This window comes from Saprolegnia diclina (assembly GCF_000281045.1).
Source record: "Saprolegnia diclina VS20 unplaced genomic scaffold supercont1.43, whole genome shotgun sequence".
Taxonomy (NCBI): domain Eukaryota; phylum Oomycota; class Saprolegniomycetes; order Saprolegniales; family Saprolegniaceae; genus Saprolegnia; species Saprolegnia diclina.
The window spans coordinates 5,100-21,532 of record NW_008246110.1 but is presented as its reverse complement, the minus strand read 5'-3'; the positions used below and the strand labels follow the sequence as shown (position 1 = coordinate 21,532).

At 57.9% G+C, this 16,433-nt stretch overlaps 8 protein-coding genes across 9 annotated transcripts; 3 read left to right on the top strand and 5 right to left on the bottom strand.

Annotated features, from left to right (window-relative positions):
- Positions 1 to 334: 334 nt before the first annotated feature.
- On the top strand, positions 335 to 648 carry SDRG_11609 (hypothetical protein; the record flags this gene model as incomplete). The annotated part of the gene is made up of 2 exons (XM_008617653.1): positions 335 to 376; positions 433 to 648. The coding sequence occupies 2 exons, from the start codon at positions 335 to 337 to the stop codon at positions 646 to 648; spliced, it is 258 nt and encodes an 85-aa protein (XP_008615875.1).
- Positions 649 to 1,494: 846 nt separating this feature from the next.
- On the bottom strand, positions 1,495 to 4,714 carry SDRG_11608 (hypothetical protein; the record flags this gene model as incomplete). Its single annotated transcript, XM_008617652.1, has 12 exons — positions 1,495 to 1,926; positions 1,969 to 2,069; positions 2,111 to 2,212; positions 2,261 to 2,508; positions 2,555 to 2,795; positions 2,845 to 3,007; positions 3,066 to 3,519; positions 3,572 to 3,966; positions 4,025 to 4,179; positions 4,227 to 4,377; positions 4,418 to 4,538; positions 4,590 to 4,714. 12 exons carry the CDS (start codon positions 4,712 to 4,714, stop codon positions 1,495 to 1,497), a joined length of 2,688 nt encoding a protein of 895 aa, XP_008615874.1.
- A 582-nt stretch (positions 4,715 to 5,296) lies between these two features.
- SDRG_11607 (hypothetical protein) lies at positions 5,297 to 6,921 on the top strand. Its single transcript, XM_008617651.1, has one exon. It carries the CDS (start codon positions 5,356 to 5,358, stop codon positions 6,718 to 6,720), a length of 1,365 nt encoding a protein of 454 aa, XP_008615873.1. The 5' UTR covers positions 5,297 to 5,355; the 3' UTR covers positions 6,721 to 6,921.
- A 307-nt stretch (positions 6,922 to 7,228) lies between these two features.
- On the bottom strand, positions 7,229 to 8,107 carry SDRG_11606 (hypothetical protein; the record flags this gene model as incomplete). Its single annotated transcript, XM_008617650.1, has 1 exon — positions 7,229 to 8,107. One exon carries the CDS (start codon positions 8,105 to 8,107, stop codon positions 7,229 to 7,231), a length of 879 nt encoding a protein of 292 aa, XP_008615872.1.
- Positions 8,108 to 8,898: 791 nt separating this feature from the next.
- Positions 8,899 to 9,762, top strand: SDRG_11605 (hypothetical protein; the record flags this gene model as incomplete). Its single annotated transcript, XM_008617649.1, has 3 exons — positions 8,899 to 8,979; positions 9,026 to 9,504; positions 9,529 to 9,762. Exons 2-3 carry the CDS (start codon positions 9,037 to 9,039, stop codon positions 9,760 to 9,762), a joined length of 702 nt encoding a protein of 233 aa, XP_008615871.1. The 5' UTR covers positions 8,899 to 8,979; positions 9,026 to 9,036.
- A 340-nt stretch (positions 9,763 to 10,102) lies between these two features.
- Positions 10,103 to 11,898, bottom strand: SDRG_11604. Of its 2 annotated transcripts, XM_008617647.1 has the most exons (9): positions 11,621 to 11,898; positions 11,487 to 11,560; positions 11,363 to 11,437; positions 11,047 to 11,319; positions 10,916 to 10,993; positions 10,786 to 10,867; positions 10,679 to 10,733; positions 10,558 to 10,625; positions 10,103 to 10,507 (listed from the first exon to the last, which is right to left on the bottom strand). In XM_008617647.1, exons 1-9 carry the CDS (start codon positions 11,874 to 11,876, stop codon positions 10,470 to 10,472), a joined length of 999 nt encoding a protein of 332 aa, XP_008615869.1. In that variant the 5' UTR covers positions 11,877 to 11,898; the 3' UTR covers positions 10,103 to 10,469. The 2 variants fall into 2 exon arrangements, with proteins under 2 accessions (XP_008615869.1, XP_008615870.1); XM_008617648.1 differs by having other exon boundaries at positions 10,558 to 10,733.
- Positions 11,899 to 11,910: 12 nt separating this feature from the next.
- SDRG_11603 (hypothetical protein) lies at positions 11,911 to 13,668 on the bottom strand. The gene is made up of 5 exons (XM_008617646.1): positions 12,758 to 13,668; positions 12,558 to 12,709; positions 12,305 to 12,492; positions 12,202 to 12,253; positions 11,911 to 12,154 (listed from the first exon to the last, which is right to left on the bottom strand). Exons 1-5 carry the CDS (start codon positions 13,638 to 13,640, stop codon positions 11,948 to 11,950), a joined length of 1,482 nt encoding a protein of 493 aa, XP_008615868.1. The 5' UTR covers positions 13,641 to 13,668; the 3' UTR covers positions 11,911 to 11,947.
- Positions 13,669 to 14,090: 422 nt separating this feature from the next.
- Positions 14,091 to 14,956, bottom strand: SDRG_11602 (hypothetical protein). Its single transcript, XM_008617645.1, has one exon. The coding sequence runs from the start codon at positions 14,834 to 14,836 to the stop codon at positions 14,219 to 14,221; it is 618 nt and encodes a 205-aa protein (XP_008615867.1). The 5' UTR covers positions 14,837 to 14,956; the 3' UTR covers positions 14,091 to 14,218.
- Between the last annotated feature and the right edge of the window lie 1,477 nt (positions 14,957 to 16,433).

Genomic DNA, 16,433 nt, shown 5'->3' with positions numbered 1-16,433 from the left:
GGCTCGGCCACGTACCTCTACACTCCCCAGAACGGTCTCACGTGCAACCTCGCCGTGACGGAGACGTGCGCCGTCCACTGCGCGCTCTCTGAGTGGAACCAAGGCGAGTGCGCCGTGCGCGGGGACCTCGCGGGCCAGCAGACCTGGACGCGCTCCGTCATCACGGCGCCGCTCAACGGCGGTCGCCCGTGCGGTGACCTCACCAAGTACGAGCTGTGCGTCGTCAACTGCAAGCCGGGTGACACGTGGGGCGCGTGGTCCAACTGCAACGCGCAGGGCTTTTCGCGCCGCACCATCAACATCGACTACCCAGCGCAGAACGGCGGTCTCAACGATGCGTGCTTGGTTGAAGAGCAAAAGACGTGCGCTGTTGATTGTGTCATCGACCCTGTCTCGGGCGACGTCACGCAGCCGTCGCTCAACGGCGGCAAGTCGTGCTACGAGATCGCGCAAGAGCAGAGCATTCCGGGCAGCTACCCCAAGTACTCGATCACGTCGAGCGTCTCGTTCATGACGATGCTCTCGAGCAACAAGTCGTACGCGCTCGCGGCCGCGGCCACGGGCGGCGTCGGCGTCATGTTCCTCGTCGGCTTCTTCACGACGCGCCAGCGCAACGGCTACAACTCGATCGCGGGTCAGGCCTTGTAAGAGACACGGCGTCTTGCATGTGGCAACAGCCGTCATGGTGTTCGACCTACGTACGAAGAAGAAAGTGTATTTGTGAGTGACTTGCGATCTTTCTCTTGATATATCGAAAGCGATATTGGCACGGTTACGTTGATACACTTGGAGCACGGGGCAAAGTCAAATGTATCGAAGTATCAGTTTCTTGTATTGAGGTGTGAGATCGAGTCGTGGTAGCTTTGGCTCGGCTCGGCGTCGAACCGGCTGCAAATCCCAAGGCAGAGCCAACCCCAAAACCGGTTGGGTCGACATGAATCATACCTGCTGAAAGCGCGCTGGCTGGCCGAGGGCATCCTGCGCCTTCCTACGAAACGCAGGTCGTTATGGACATAGGGTTTCGAGACCGCAGCCTACTTTGCTGTACCTACGAAAGTAGACATTATCCCGCTCGATTGTCTCGATTCATCTGATCTGATACTGGGTGCTGTGAATACCCCATTCGCAAATGGATTCAAAACGGTGGAGGTCCAGTTGAATGAGATCATGGGTCAAGCACAAGATATTCCGACAAAGTGGTATAGAACCGACTAGCTCATGCTCTGTGCATCCTAGCTCCCCCAGGAGGTGCCCATGTGAATATTATGTCTTTTATATATGAACGTGTTTCACGTTGTATCTTCGTTATCATTATAATACAAAAAGACTTTGTATAGGTACCGCTACGTGGGAGTCAGCACCACTGGGTTGTAGGCAAGAACTAATATCTCTGAGTTTATCTCGTCGGCCCGTTCAGTGTATACAATGCGCGGTGAAGACGCCCATACCGGACGTGGCGGCAGACTTCGTTCTGTACAAGCTGGTAGTTTACGTTTACAAATCATGAAAGATCGGCGGCGGGTCCGTAAAGTAGCTATTGCTAGCGCCCGTCTCGCCCGGCAGCGACACCTTGCGCATCATTTCGGCCTTGCGTTTCTTCGCCTCCAAATGCGCCTTCATGCTCGACACCTGCATCGTGTTTTTCTTGCGCGTCTGGAGCTCCTGCTCCTTGTGGTGCTTGACGCTCGCAAAGAAAATGTCTTCTTCGGTCGCTTCGTCGGCCTCCCGCCGGGCAAAGATCGCATGCTGCGTGTGCCGGACGTGCTGGACGATCGCGTATGCCTCATGGAGGTGGTGCTCGATCAGAACTGCGTCCGCGTACGTGGGCCGGATGCCATGCGCAACGAGCGCGAGCTTGACATCGAGCCACACCATGCCGAGCCGGAACACCGGAAACTCCTTTGCGACCGCGAGCGTGATTTGGTCCTATCGATCATCCGTCCTCGGCCGTGGTCGTTCGATGTGTACCTCGTACGAGAGGTCGTCGGCCATGCAGGAAAAGCCGACGCTGGCGAGCACGGCGTAGATCTTGGCCCGCAAGTCGACCTTTTCCGTGGCCGTCGCGAGTCCTATCTTGTCATGTGGTTTCGATTGCATTCGATCGTGGTACGTCGATTCGGGTCCGTATTGCGGAAGCCCTTGGCGTGCGTGATGGCTTGCTTGAGCCGCAGAAAGGCCACTGGCGGCGGTGACACGGGGCGCTTTTCGGGGGCTACACCATCGACATTGGAGGACACACTCGCTTGGACATGACAATTACAGGTCGCAAGCGTCTGGTCGTCCACCAGCCCGTGGGCGAGTAGTGGGCGGTGGACGTTGGCGATGACACCGCTCGGCGGGCGGGCGACGCCCAACCGCTTCTCTTCGTCGGCGTACATGAGCAGTAGCATCTGCGACGCGCTAATGTGCTTCTTGCTCTTCCACGCGTGGTAGTACGCAGACGCTTTTGAATTGACGCAGAGCTCGGCGAGCGCGCCAAGCACTTGGCCGCACATGATGCGCGGTGCGCTACGCGTGTCCCAGTCGCAAGTCGTTCGGATGACATAGGTCGTACAGCTCCAAAAGGTCGAGCAGGTTGTCGACGCCTTCCGACTGGATGAAAGCGATCTCATTCTCGGGGTTGCCAATGATGCTCGACCAGATACAGCCGACGATGGCAACGATGAGATTGTCTTGGCGAACCGCGTCGGACGGGTTGAAGCGCATCGACTGCAGCACTACGTTGACGCCGTTCGCACGACGGAACCGCGCTTGGTTGCTTGCATGGTGCGCGCAGAGCTGGCTGCAGATCGTGACTAGAATCCATATATGAGTGCATGATGCCGATCTGTCATCGATTCGTACTGGCCGTGCGCCGAATCGAGCACGGGTGCGACGAGTCGCAGAAGAGCGCCAGCATGCCTTCGACGCCCGAGATGTCACCAATGTCTTGCTGCAGCGTCGGCGTCGTCACGACTTGCATGAGTATCAAGAGCGCAACCGCACACGCTTCCGGGTCGGTCGCCGCCTAGTCCACGACCATCTCAATTTGTACCATCAATTTATCAATTTGTCAAAAAAAATACGGTGACGAATTCGAGGATCACAACGTGGCCGTTCACGGCGATAAAGCGCTCGGGCACCAACGCCGTGAGGTTGGAGAGCACGTTGAGCGCGAGCACTTGGAGCGTCCGGCGCTGCGACGGCGTCCACTGCGTCGCGACGGCCGTGTGCGCGTCGTCCGGGCGCATCGCGACGTACATCAAAAGCACATCGACAAGCGCCGAGTCGGCGACAATTGGCACCATGGCCTCGTGCCCCGTGCAAATGTCCGAGAGGAGAATCCATAAAATGTGCTTGAGCTCGAAGTCTTCGTCGCTCGCGCTCGCAAAGTTGGTGGCTTTGGCGAGGCCAGCCAAGTGACCGGTTTCGCAGGCGGTCGCGTACGCGAGTAGCGTGTGCAGCCATTGCGAGGCTTCAAAGCACGGGATGTTGCGCCGCTTGGACGCAAGGATGTCGGCAATCATGAGGCACATGTTGCTATACCCGACGAAAATCCGCAAAACTCAGCAAAAATGAGCAAAAAAAGTACCGGAGCTCCTTGTCTTGTTTGCGGTGGCCTTGCAGAAGCAGCTGCTTGAAGAGCTTGTGGAGCACGTCAAAGGTGCGTGGCGAGCCCATGACGTGGATCGCATTCGTTGTGCGAAACGCGTGGATGAGGACACTGCGCGACACGCAGCGCTGGATGCTGGCGGTCGCCGACGCGCACGACTCGAGGACGTTCCATAGGATCTCCATGCAGAGCGGGAGGAGCTCGTCGCGGAGGTCGTGGATGCTGTCGAGGATCTCAATGATGTACGCAAGCGTCCCGGCCTGCGTGAGCGCCTGGGCGTTCGGGCCCCAGCTCGACACTTCTTGGACTAAGTCGACAAGCGGGAAGAGGAGCAGGTCCATGCGGCCGCTCGATGGATCGTCGCCTTCGTTTTCCTACAGTATCAATGTATATATATAAATGGAATGTATCAAGCATCGCAAGCAGGTGTACAAGTTGGTCGTGGACGAGCGTCTCGAGCGCAGACGCGAGTGCTGGCACGATGCCACACTTTTCCATGAGCTGCTGCGAGTAGTCGCGGGGCAATGGCCGCTGGTCGTCGAGGTTTTCGTCGACGTTGGAGCTGCTGCGCACCGAGTTGCTCAAGCCTGCAATGCCATTTTCATATTCATTTTCATTTTGAGAACGTGGGTACAGTTGCCAGTTGCAATGTTGAGCAAAGTCTCGGCGGCCGCGACCTGAATTTGAGCTTCAAACGACGTCAAGAACCGACCGAGAAGACGCGTAATGCTGTGCAGCAGCTGCGGATTCGTAAATTCTTCGTTCGACTTGGTGCGCAGGTACGGCTACGCCAGCGTTTACAAGTTGCAGCGTATGGTCGTGTACCTTGCTGCAGTGGGCCGTCCACGCACACACAGGCGCAATGAGCACATCGACACCGGCTTCAATTTTTGCGTACGCGGCTTCCAGGATCTGTGCGACCACCGGGAGGTCCGCAAGGCGAAACCTAAAGCATTTTCTCCATGCCAAATCAGCAAAAATAGCGCCGTCGTCGTACCCTTGTGGGTGGTTTAGCGTCGTGCTCTCGAGAAGTGCAACGTGGCGCGAGTGCAGGTCCGACGTCTGCTTCTCCGTCAAAGTCTCGAGGACCTTGGCAAAGTCGGCGCCGGCCTTGGCCTTCATTTCGGTTTCAATGGACCGGTTACACGGCAGGTTAAAAACACCCAACCACACGCATCCGCAGCCAGAAGGCGTATGGTCGCTGCGACGCTCCTCGATAGAAGGTTGGCACCAAACGCATGTACGCTTGAAGGTCTACGCGCCAACGTCTTTATTAGAGACAGCTATAAGTGTTCTATGCGTGTTCCATGCAGCCTCGGCCGGTCCATACCGCCGGCGCAACACTTGTCCATATATGCCCGTGGGCTTTTAGAAAAACGCATCAACATATACATGGACGTGGAGGCCATGCAATGGTGTTCGTGGCGTGGGTGGTCGCGCCAGGACGAGGTCGTGGGCCGGGGACCACGCGATGCGATCTAGTCGACGCCGTTGACGGCAACGGCAAGATGCGTGCGATTAGCCGTCCGTTTCATCACGCATGTTTTTGTGCGGAACCTCCAGAACCTAATGGGCCGGCCAACGGCCCCAAATCAATGCTACATACAAATATCTAGTACAGGTTGTATATTTTTAAACCTGGCGCTCGGCGGGCTTCGGCATCGGCCGCGCAGGTGCATACAAAATGCAAGTGCAAACCAAGCGGCGGACGTGATTGGTTAAAATGTATTTCGAGTACGCAGGTGGCGGGTGGCCGCCCTTCGATGGCAAACCAGTCATTTCAGTCAATTCCCCTGAGCATCATGAGCTTGAGTGTCCTTCGTTCGACCGCGTCGCGTCGTGCGCTCTCGTCGGCGCGCCACGCGTCCAGCCTCGCGGAAGAGCTGCCGTACCTGCCCGCGCTCCATGCGTCGCCCCTCGCCAGCGAGATTGCGGTCGGTGCCACCGGCAAGGGCCTCGGCGTGGCCTCGGCTTCGCCGGCGCACTGCACGGTTGCGACGCTCGGCGTGACGTTCAACACGGGCGCGCGCTTCGAGTCGGACAAGAACGCTGGTATCTCGCTCCTCGCGAGCAAGTTGGCGTTCCGCTCGACGGATGCCCGCTCGGACCTCGCCTTGTTCCGCGACATTGAGGCCATTGGTGGCAGCATCTCGAGCTCTGTCGGCCGTGACTATGTCAACTTGTCGATCTCGGTGACGCCCGAGCACATTGACGAGGCCGCCGCGATCCTCGCCGAGTCTGTCTTGGCCGCGCGCTGCGCCGAGTGGGACGTGTCGACGCAGAAGGCGAAGGCTGAAGTCGACATTGAGCTCCTCCGCTCGAACGCCGCCGACCTCTTGTCTGAGGGCATCCACGCTGCTGCGTTCTACGACAACCGCACGTTGGGCCGCACCGTCTTTTCGAAGAACGTCTCGGCGCTCAAGGCCAAGGACGTCCGCGCCTTCTATGACGCCAACGTGAACGCCGCCAACATGGTCCTTGTCGGCCGTGGCATCAACCAGTCGGCGTTGAACGACATTGCCAACACGCACTTCTCGGGTGTCGTCGCTGGTGACCGCACCAAGCCCGCCGCTGCCCACTACGTCGGTGGCGAGCACCGCGTCGCCGCCGCGTCGCCGGTTTCGTACGTTGCTCTCGGTTTCTCGGCCGGTGCCCTCAACACCCAGGAGAAGAGCGCTGCCCATGTCTTGGAGCACGTCCTCAAGGGCCGCATCGCCGGTGCCTCGTCGGCGTTCCGCGCCGTCTACGCCGATGCCTCCTTGCTCGGCTTGAGCGGTGTCGCCCGCCCGGACGACGCCTCGGCCCTCGTCGCCTCGTTCCTGAAGGAGTTCCAGGCGGTTGCCTCGAGCCCGCTCTCGGCCGCCGAGTTGGAAGCTGCCAAGAAGTCGTCGGGTCTCTGCTACAGCAGCTTTGTCGACACGAAGAACGGTGCGTTGACGCAGCTCGCGCGTTCGGCGTTTGCCCAGTCGGCCATCACGGAAGCCTCGACGCACGCCGCGTTGCACGCGGTCTCGGTCAAGGACGTCCAGACGCTCGCCGCGAAGCTCGTCGCGTCGAAGCCGTCGTTGGCGTCGGTCGGCGACCTCACGCACGTGCCCCGTTATGATGACATTTTGAAGAAGCTTTAAGCAAGCATAGAAATATTGTGTGGAGAGACCGACGTGTGAAGTGCCACGTCGTTTAGAGATGTCAACTTTGCAAAATGTCGTCTCCCATCGCTCTTGAGTACATCGTACAGTCGAACTCAGTGGAGAATCCATGTATCCGAGCGGAATATAGTAATTGCGCAGGGTGAAAATATAATACAGTAGCTGGCTATGTATCCAACATAATCTACGGCACCAAGCCAGGACTGCCCCAGGACTGCCCAACGAGGTGCAAGGGTAAACAAGAGACGAAGATGCGGTCGTCGCACATCGTCAACTCTTCGCATTCACGACCAATGCAAATAGTTCATGGCACTTTCTCTCGTAGTTTCGTACACCTAAAACTGAAAGGAAGCAAACCTTCGGCCAGAAAATGAATCGAGCACTGGACTGCACGGTGATCGATTCGCCTCGTCATTGTCTATTTCATGCTGCCAACAGCAACCCGAGATTGATATTTTGATCCCCTTTATGAATGAAATGGGAATTGCTACGAAAATCCTATATAGCCGAACCCTGCACCCGTCGCCGCGCTGTTCGGACCATACAGAGATTCCCGCAGCAGGTAAATGTCAACGTTAACCATCGCTTCCGCATAACCTGCCAGCGCCGGCGGCAAAGCCACGCCCCAGTACAAAGCGGCGACTGGAAAGCCTGCCCAGCGAATGGGAGTCGCGTGGTGGTCAATGCGACTTTCTACCACCGGCTGGCCACGGACGTGGAGCACAAGCACATAGCGATGGCCTCGCGTGTTCACCTTGATGCCAAACGCCACTTGCACCGACGTTCCGTCCATCCATCGAGCGAGCGTCGCGCGCAAGTCGCTCAAACTCTCATTCTTGTAGAAGATCTCCAGCACAAATGTCGGGTACGGCTGGCCGTCCCCCGCGTCCAGCACATCGCCACCAACGACGAGTCCCAACGGCGTCAACGAGTCGGTGGCTTGCTGGACGCGGCACAGACGCCGACCCGTCGCGAGTTGGACGTCGTCAAGTTGAAATCGAGTCATGTCGCGTAGCTGGTAGTCGATCGTGGTCATGGCGACGCGACGCGAGTGGTCGTGGACAAATGTGTGTTTGCTGGAGGCCAGCAGTCGCCCGACCGTTGGGTTCTCGATAAATGGCTCAAACACCCACCGATGCAGCAGCTCTTGGCCGACAATGACTGCTTCGGCCAACGAAATGTGCGGGGCGACGACGACGGGGCCCCATGACGCATCGCCGTCAGCGTCGACGAGCGGCGCCGTGTGCTCCAAGGCCGCATCGATGGCGTCGAGGTGGGCGTGGGCAGCACCCACGTCGATTCGAGGCGCCGATGCGTCCTCCTTGATCGAGAGGTTCTGGAAGGAGGTTGCTCCGAAGCTTGCCATTTGACGGTTGTCGGTTGTTGGTCGTCAATATCCCTTGTTGGTCGTTGACTTTGTGTGAGGGACGTTGCTCGTTCTAGTTTTGGACACGTGTGATTGGTGGCTTCTATTTTCAAAGCGTGGCGATTGGCCGATTGCGAATCTTTCAGCTTTTCGTCGTCGTCGATTTTAGTTCCAATGGTTGTGATTGATTGGTCGGTTGCAGATCAATCAGCCTGAATGCCAAGGATTGTACCTTGGTCACCGGTAGTAGTGCTCCAATGGGAGGCCTCGGCTGCGTAGCCTTATGAGCTTGCAGATGACAAGCTCTAGCGATCACGGAAGACTGCGCAGAAAGCTGCAGTCGATGCCATGGACATGCCAACAGTGATGCTCCGCGATGGATTTTGACCCGGGAAAATGTCAAAACGGGGTGTACGAGGGCATCGATATAACAGCAAAGGGTAAATTGAATAGAATAAAATACACAGACTTGGTTCTACTCTGTGTGGCACGCGGTTCGTCGATATTTTCACATACCCCTCTTCGTACGCCGCCTTACCCGCTAACAAGACTCCTACACGACACTCCTCGAACCTACCTCATCACTCCCACCTGAGAGTACCTTGTCAAACAACGCAAACACCCTGCCGAAAACTTGGGCGAAAGGTTATTTCTTCTCTAAATTCGTGTTTTGACGCAGCTTTTCTCAAACACACCCAGTTGTGTCATTTTTCTTTTAACCCTGGATCTGATTCCCTTCTCGGCCTTTCTGTTTCTTCTCTTGGGACAGGGCAGATCCCACAACTGGATGGGCAGCATATAGCAGCACAACTCAAATGACCGAATACTACCACAAGACCGTCGAGGCGATGGCGCACAAGCAGGCCGCGAAGGCAAGCTTTCGCAGTAAGCTACCACCGAACTTTGCCGCAGCCCTAGATCACTTGGATATGATGGAGGCGGCAGCTGTGGCTGACGCACCGTACGTCGACGACGATGGCGACGCGTCATGGGGCCCATTTGTCGTCTTCCCGCGCATCTCGATCGACGACTGTAAACTATGGTACTGGGAACACGACTTGGAGTTTCCTCGCTGGTCGTTTGAGCCGTTGGCGGACGACCCATCGTTTGGCCGCCTCGAGGTCTTCAGCGACTGCACGCTTCTGCATCAGCACACGCATCGCGTTGTGACAGCCCTGGTTCTCAACGAAATGGTACGCACCATTGCCACGGTTAACATGCACTTGTGCCTCGGTACAACGATGTCGATGGTGCCGAGCGGCTTGGGTGTGCGCGGCGACGTCCTCCACGGCGGAGAAGGCGAGCCCTATTCGACGCTTGTTCTCGATGTCTTTTGCAAGAACGAGAGCCTCGCGAGTCTGCGCGCGACGCTCGCTCGGTGGATGGACGGCACGTCGGTGCAAGTCGCCCTCGGTATCTAGATCTTTATGCGCAGCCGTCGCTACGTGCTCGTGCTCCATGTCCGGGGTCAGCCGGTTGAAGAAGTCGAGTTTGGCTTTGACAAGCCGGTGCGCGCAGGCCTCGCAGTGTCGTTCCCACTGGGCCTTATCTACAAGGGGTTGACGCGGCCCCCAGTCGAGTTGCTCGGCCACGAAGACGATTTGATCCGACTCGACTTGATGCTATTGCGCCAGCTCATCGCTCAACCCCCGTAACCCTCTTAATACGAGCTGAGCTGTACCAACAGTCGTGCTTTTACATCGCGATCCGTATTGCAATGAGCAAGATTTCTTGTCATTGAAGAGGCAAAGAAACTATATTGGTGGGAGGCACGAGTACTGTACAATTCAGGGATGGCGAGTTGCTCGATGTGTACCATTAGTGAGTTGTGACGAACGAAAGACTCCAAGACGCCATTAGGAAGTCGATCCAGTACCTACTAAGTCAACATGCAAGCTCCGACACAAGTCCTGGCCACGGGTCGATCGTCATCGTCGACAACCAGAACGTCTGCGGTATCTGCAGAAAGCAGATGATTCGTCACCGTGTCTTTCACGACCCTCGACTCTGACAAACACGGTTAGCTGCCGCTCTTGTAGCGCAAGACCAGAGGCTGCAGATGGGCAATCTTGTGTGGCTGCGAGTACGAAGTGTACCGACACATCCATCTGGGAACGATACAGAGCTTTCTTTTCATATGAGGACTCGGGACTTGGACAGTTTTGTCGGAAAAAGCCTTCTGCCACCAAGGTCCTTGACCGCATCCCCTGCTTCTACTGTCCGGATAACTGTCCTGATAACTGAGAGCTCGCGGAGCTCTTGGTACTCTCCCAGCTCTCAGCAACTCTTACTCTCTTCTCGGCTCTCAAATGCTGAGAGCTGCATTCTCTAATCGTACTGCGACGCGGGCACAGAGCGTCGCTTAAGCGGCATCGACGTCCGGCAACAGCAATTGCAGAGCTACACATGCCATCAGAATCTCAGATCTTATAGCTTGCAGCAGCTCGCACCCGCGGTTTGCGCCGCCGTCAAGGTCGTTGGGAACCGAATGTCGAACCGCACGACCAAGTCGCCACGCCTAGAGCAAGGACGACGACGGGCTACAGAGACGAACGCTTCGTCGGGTCCTACCGTTGCGGGTCGTGGCGCAGCGGCATGCCTTGGTTTGGCACACGCACAACTGCGTCTACACATGCCGAGGTGACGCCTCCTGACGACCCAACGACGTCGCCTCGTACGTGGATGCAGTACGTCCTGCGTTGTGATGGGCACCAAGTCGCCGCTGAGGTGCTCCATGTACGTCGCGACGCCCGTCAGCGCCTAGTTGCGTCGTCATGCCTGCGACGTCAACTCGATTCAAGGTACGACCTCGGCGAGTGAAATGACCATGATCGTCTCGAGGTCGTCGCCACGCCGCACAAACCTTGTCGGCGATGCCGATGGCACCTACGCGACAGGTAGGCTACGTCATAGTATGGCACGAAGCGAGCAGCACGTACGAGTCGCACAAGGACGTCTCCGGTCGCCACGTGGCGCTGTGCATCGCCGCCGCCCGTCAACAGAATCTCGTCGCCGTGCATCATGCCGGGCGCAACCGGGACGGCGATCGAAGCCGACGCGTGGTGGTGCCCGTGCCCGTGGCAAATAGGGCAGACGCGGTTCGGAAGATGGCCCGCCCCGCTGCAGCGATCGCAGCCGTGCCGAACACGATGGACGCGGTGGCCAAACCGTTGCTCGTGCACGACCATGCCGGCGCCGCCACACACGGGGCACTACGCAAATCTCATTGAATGGTGCTGGTTGACTGAGTGTCACCTTTCGGAGGCCCGCGGCCTGGTCGTACCCGTGGCCATGGCACACTGCGCACACGACTTGCTTCTCAAAGTCCACCTAATTAGCACCTTTGTCAATGCTACAAATGACGCAAGGATGATTCTACTGTTTGCACGCCGCCATGGAAGAGCGTCGCGAGATCCACTGCGACATCGAGCCGCGTCGGGCGCATCTGCCGATCTATGCATGCACGTTCGTTCGTTCTCGAGGGCCAGAGCGCGAGAGGCATGTGTGTGTTACCTGGCTGTACGAACGACGCCATGGATGTCACTTGGCTGTACAGCTGGACCATGATGAGGAGGAAGCAGACCGCGCCGCCGACGACGACACAGTGCACCCAGGACACGCCTGGCTCGGCCGTCGCCCGGCGGTGCTCGCGCAAGGCGGTAGCCCAAGCGACCGCTTCTTCGCTGCTTGTCTTCTCGGCGGGCAGGCCCGATGCAGAGCTCGGCGCCCGCACGACAAAGCTCCGGCGGCGCGTCGGCGAAGGTTCCATGGCCACCGCCCGTCGTGAATGCAATAAGGAATGATGGTCAAATGGTCAAAATGAGGGTCTGTCTATTGGAGTTACAACGTGTTGGGCTTCGAGGCCGTTGGCGTCGCCACCTTGCGCAGGCGGCGCGGCTTGCGCACCTTGGGCGGGTACACCACCTTGGGCAGCTCGTACGATTCCTTGTCCTTGGGCCACTGACCGCCCCAGTGCGACTTGCGCGCGGCGCGGTAGGCTTCTCGAACGGCGCGGCCCTTGGTCACGGCGCGGCGCTCCAGCGAGCCCTACCAAACTCATTCTCGGACTGCCTTCATCAAGCCATGAAGCGTACATTGGGATGGCACAGGTCGATGGTCACTTGGCGCGTGCTCGTCAGCGGACCGCTACGCACCGGATGCTAAGACTTCGCTCGCATATCGTTCTCGCACGCTTACCGTGTCAAGCGCGCGTGCGTCTCTTCCTCGGTGGCCGCCGAGCTGTAGCCCGCCTTCTTTTCAAGCGTGACGTACGAAAACTTCATGCTGTGGTAGCCGGTCCAGCGCTGCGGCGTCGGGAGGCGCGGCTGGGACACCTGCGGCGTCCGCTGTACAAAATGGCACCACTCGCCTTCCTTCATCGGGCACTAGAGGACACACACGACATGTCATCGTGCGTAGTCCACTATAAGGAGTCATCGCATTTGACTACCTCTTTGGCGTGCGGGCACGGGCCGAGGATGCGACCGCCTTCGACGTGCGGCACCGCGTCGTCGGACGTAATCACTTCTTCTTGGTTGGTCGTAAGCGAGTCGAGCACAAACTGCCGCGCCGAGCGCACTTGAAGCGAGCCCCACGAGTTGCCTAGAGTCGTATTTAGATGCTTCCATTGGTATACGCATGATGACGCACCGCGGTCGACGATGACGAGCCGGCCGCCATCCGCGAGCAGGCTCCACAAGGTCGAGACGATCGCGATGCGCTCGACGTCGTTGGTGATGTCGCTGAGCACAAAGCTGAGCGTAATGAGGTCGTACGTCTTGCCCTTCTCGATCTCGCGCTTCATTTCCCCGAGGCTCTTGCGGAACGAGAGGCCGCGGAAGCCTTCCATCGTCACCTGCGCCGCATCCAGCATGCTCTGGCTCGGCTCAATGATGCGGTATTCGTTGATCGAGTCGCCGTAAAACTGCTTGGCGACCCATGCCGCCGTACCTGGCCCGCCGCCAAAGTCCAAGAGGCTCTTGGGCGCAAACGCGGCTTGGTCCTTGTCCTGGTCCTTGTCGTCGTCACGGAAGCTCACGGCCGGCTTGGCCATCTGCCGAAAGACGTGGTGCACGGACGAGTAGACGCCGTCCATCTCGTGGGCCATGTACGCGAGCGTCTCTTGCGGACCATAGGCAAAGGCCGGGATCTTGGGCTTCTTGGACATTTCCCAACCGACTTGTTCGTTGTGGGCGTCACGCGGGAAGCGCTTCGCCTGCTTACCGAGCGTGATGGTTTCTTTGAGCTGCACAAGCTGCACGTGCGTGCGCTCCTTGAGCAGCGACGAGACGCGTTGGCGAAGGAGCTCGGGCAGGAAGTGCGTCATGTTGAGCTGCACGTTGGCGAGCGCCGACGTCTTGGCGCCGATCTCTTCGGCACGGCTAAGAATGCTTAGCGTCTCCTTGCCTGTCGCCAGCGCCTCCTTTGCCGAGCTCCAGAAGGCCCGGCGCGGCAGTAGCAGCATCGTCGTCGTCGACCGGCGAAGCATCTTGCTGCTGATCTTTCTGTTGCCCTTGATGGCACCTCGAAGCATCGGGCTCAATTCATTGGACAAGAGCTCGGTGAGTATTATTATTGTCATTTCGACGCTTTATACTGACTATTTGTATTGCATATTTAGTGTTGGTATTTTATTTAGTGTTGGTATTTTACGACGCGCGGGGAATTTTAATATATTATACTATTCACGTTGATATGAATAGTGTTACAACTGGTATAGTGTGTGTATGCCTGGCCATGCTTGATCTTGATGAGCTTGATGAGTCCCCGTGGATTCGCAGAGTGCAGACAGTCGAAAGCAGAGGCGTCCATCTCTACCGACGAGTCACGCTTGCACCGCCAACGCTCATAGTCGACGGAAACAAGGGAACCGATCTCTCGTTCGAATCTGCATAGAAACCTCAAACCAGCTCCTGATCATGGATGCGAGCTCGGGCTGCACCATACTCGTCACAATACCAAACCATCACACCATGGAGCTGGCCTTGGCAACTTCTCGCAAGCGATCATTAGCGTCTCGTTGTAGTTGATCGTCGTGTGATTACATTTACTGTGCTGGCACAATGCCATAAATTACTGCCCGTACTTCACTGTGCCCTTCGATCGGGCTCATCAATCGTACGAAATGCCAATGCCGTAGTTCTTCATGCGGTCGTGGTGCCAACCCTTGAGGTTCATGTGCAGATGCTCGCGGAGGCCCATTTTGGTGCGCCCGGCATGTTCGCGCGCCGTGTCGAAGAAGGATGCGATCATTTGGAGGAAGAGGCAGTCGTTGGACCACGCGGTGGCGTCGACCGTGCGGAGACCGCGCATGAGGTCGTCTAAGAAGGCGCTGACGTTGCTGAGACGCGAGACGAGCGTGCCGGCCAATTGAAAGCCAAAGAGGCTAAACGACGAGAGCGGGTGGTTCATCAAGTGGCTCGTCGCGAGGCTACCAAACGTGCAGTGGTCGCCGCGGCACGTACAGAGCCCATTTGTCTTGAGCACGCGGAGCAGATTGCGCCGGAACTCGCGCAGCTCGGCGTACGTTTTTGCTGTGTAATGGCGGCGCACTTGGCCGTCGGGCCCGACCGCGACACCCAGCACATACTGGAGCGTGCGCGCGCCGGTTTGGTGCGAGAAAGTCACCGAGAGCGCGTGAAGCTCGGTCGCGTCAAAGGGCCGCGAGGGCCCAAAGCGCGTGAGGCTGGCGCCAAGCCCGCCGGTCTCTAGCAGCGTCGTCGTTGGCATGCTCCTCGCAAAATGCCGATTGAAGCCGGCACCTCAAGGCGTGACTAGCGGCGCGGCTGTCCATACAAACTGCAAGTGCAATGCGCGTGGCGTGTCACGTGGCCGGCTGGTCCGATCGCGTTTAAAGCGAGCTTTGTATTGGAAGCCGGCGCATTAGTCACGGTCCCTTTTTGTGGACAAGTCGCAAGCTGCTGTTTCGGTGCTGCGAATCACACGCGTCTTAGCTAATAGGTAACATGAATTAAATAACATGCTGGAAAACACGCCACGCAATCGCCCAAATCGGCGATGTGCACTTGGAATGGGCGAGTGGGCCAAAAGCCATTTGCTTAATTGAAACTTTATAACCTTTGAAAAGAAATACGGATCCCGCCGATCAATTGCCAAAGGGTCGGGTTTCGCATTCTATTGCCTCGGGGCGCTCCAGGCCGCGAGATCGGCGCTGTGCCGCTGCTGCAGAGGCAGCTAGCCGTTGCCAACGGAAGGCCTACTCGGGGTATCAAATCGAGCCCTCCGCGCACAAACCACTGGACTGCGCAGACGGATGCATTGCGGGCGCCGAATGCCAACGAGAGATTGCAGCCGCCGCTATCTACGCGGCCGAGCTCCAGCCTCAACTGCGGAGCTGCTTCGTTTGGCTGCTCGATGTTGGAGCCGACCGATGCGATGTAGGCGTGCATGTGTGGCCACTATGCGTTTGTGCGATGAAGCAACAAGGGTTACTTCATGTTAAGCGTAATGTAAAGCGCGTATGAAGCTATGAATTCGTGTAGTCGACACAGAGAACGCACTCGTAGGAGCGTGTCGTATATTGTGCAGTTGCGCCTGCCGCCGTCGGTCTTGCTGCAGTAGCCGTCGCGGTGAGGAGCGACCCGCCCTGAAGCAGGCACGTGTAGCAGGCGAGGTCTTGGGCCACCGTCGCGGTACAAAGTTGAACGGACTGGAAGATGAGCCGGGCGCGCCGCCGACGAGACGACGACCAGGAGGTCTAGTCGCGCGGACCGATGACGAGGCAGTCGTGTGGGGCGTGTCGAGCTAGGCGCTCGACGAGCTGGGCGCGTGGGCATGACGAGGCGAGAGCGCATTGGTTGAGGCGAGCGCGTGGAGGGCGAGGCGAGAGCGCATTGGTTGAGGCGAGCGCGTGGAGGGCGAGGCGTGAGCGAGGGACGTACGCGTCTGCTCACGTCGTTGTTGGTGGGGACAGCGCCGTGCTCGTCGCGCTTGGCATCGCGACGGTTGGGAGCACAAATTAGAATGACACGGCGGTTGTGTGGTTGGACCCTCACCATACTGAAACCAAGTTGTTTGGCCCAAGTTCCTACTCGCTAGCTACGCTGCCGATTGGCTGCTTGGGACGTATTTCACTCTTTTTGTCCAATGAACGCACGTACAATTGAAGGTGCCGCTGCAGTTTCATTGGGCGGCACCTAGAATTCAGGGAGGTGATTGGGCGCCTCCACTTTTGGAGGCCAATGGTAAGATTGCGTCATCAGCTCTTGATCCATGCATTGCCCCTTGCCGCTTCGCACACTGCACCGGAATAAAACGATGATAAAATAGGATCCAGGATCTTTTCCCTCTCTCTTCTTTTTCGGCT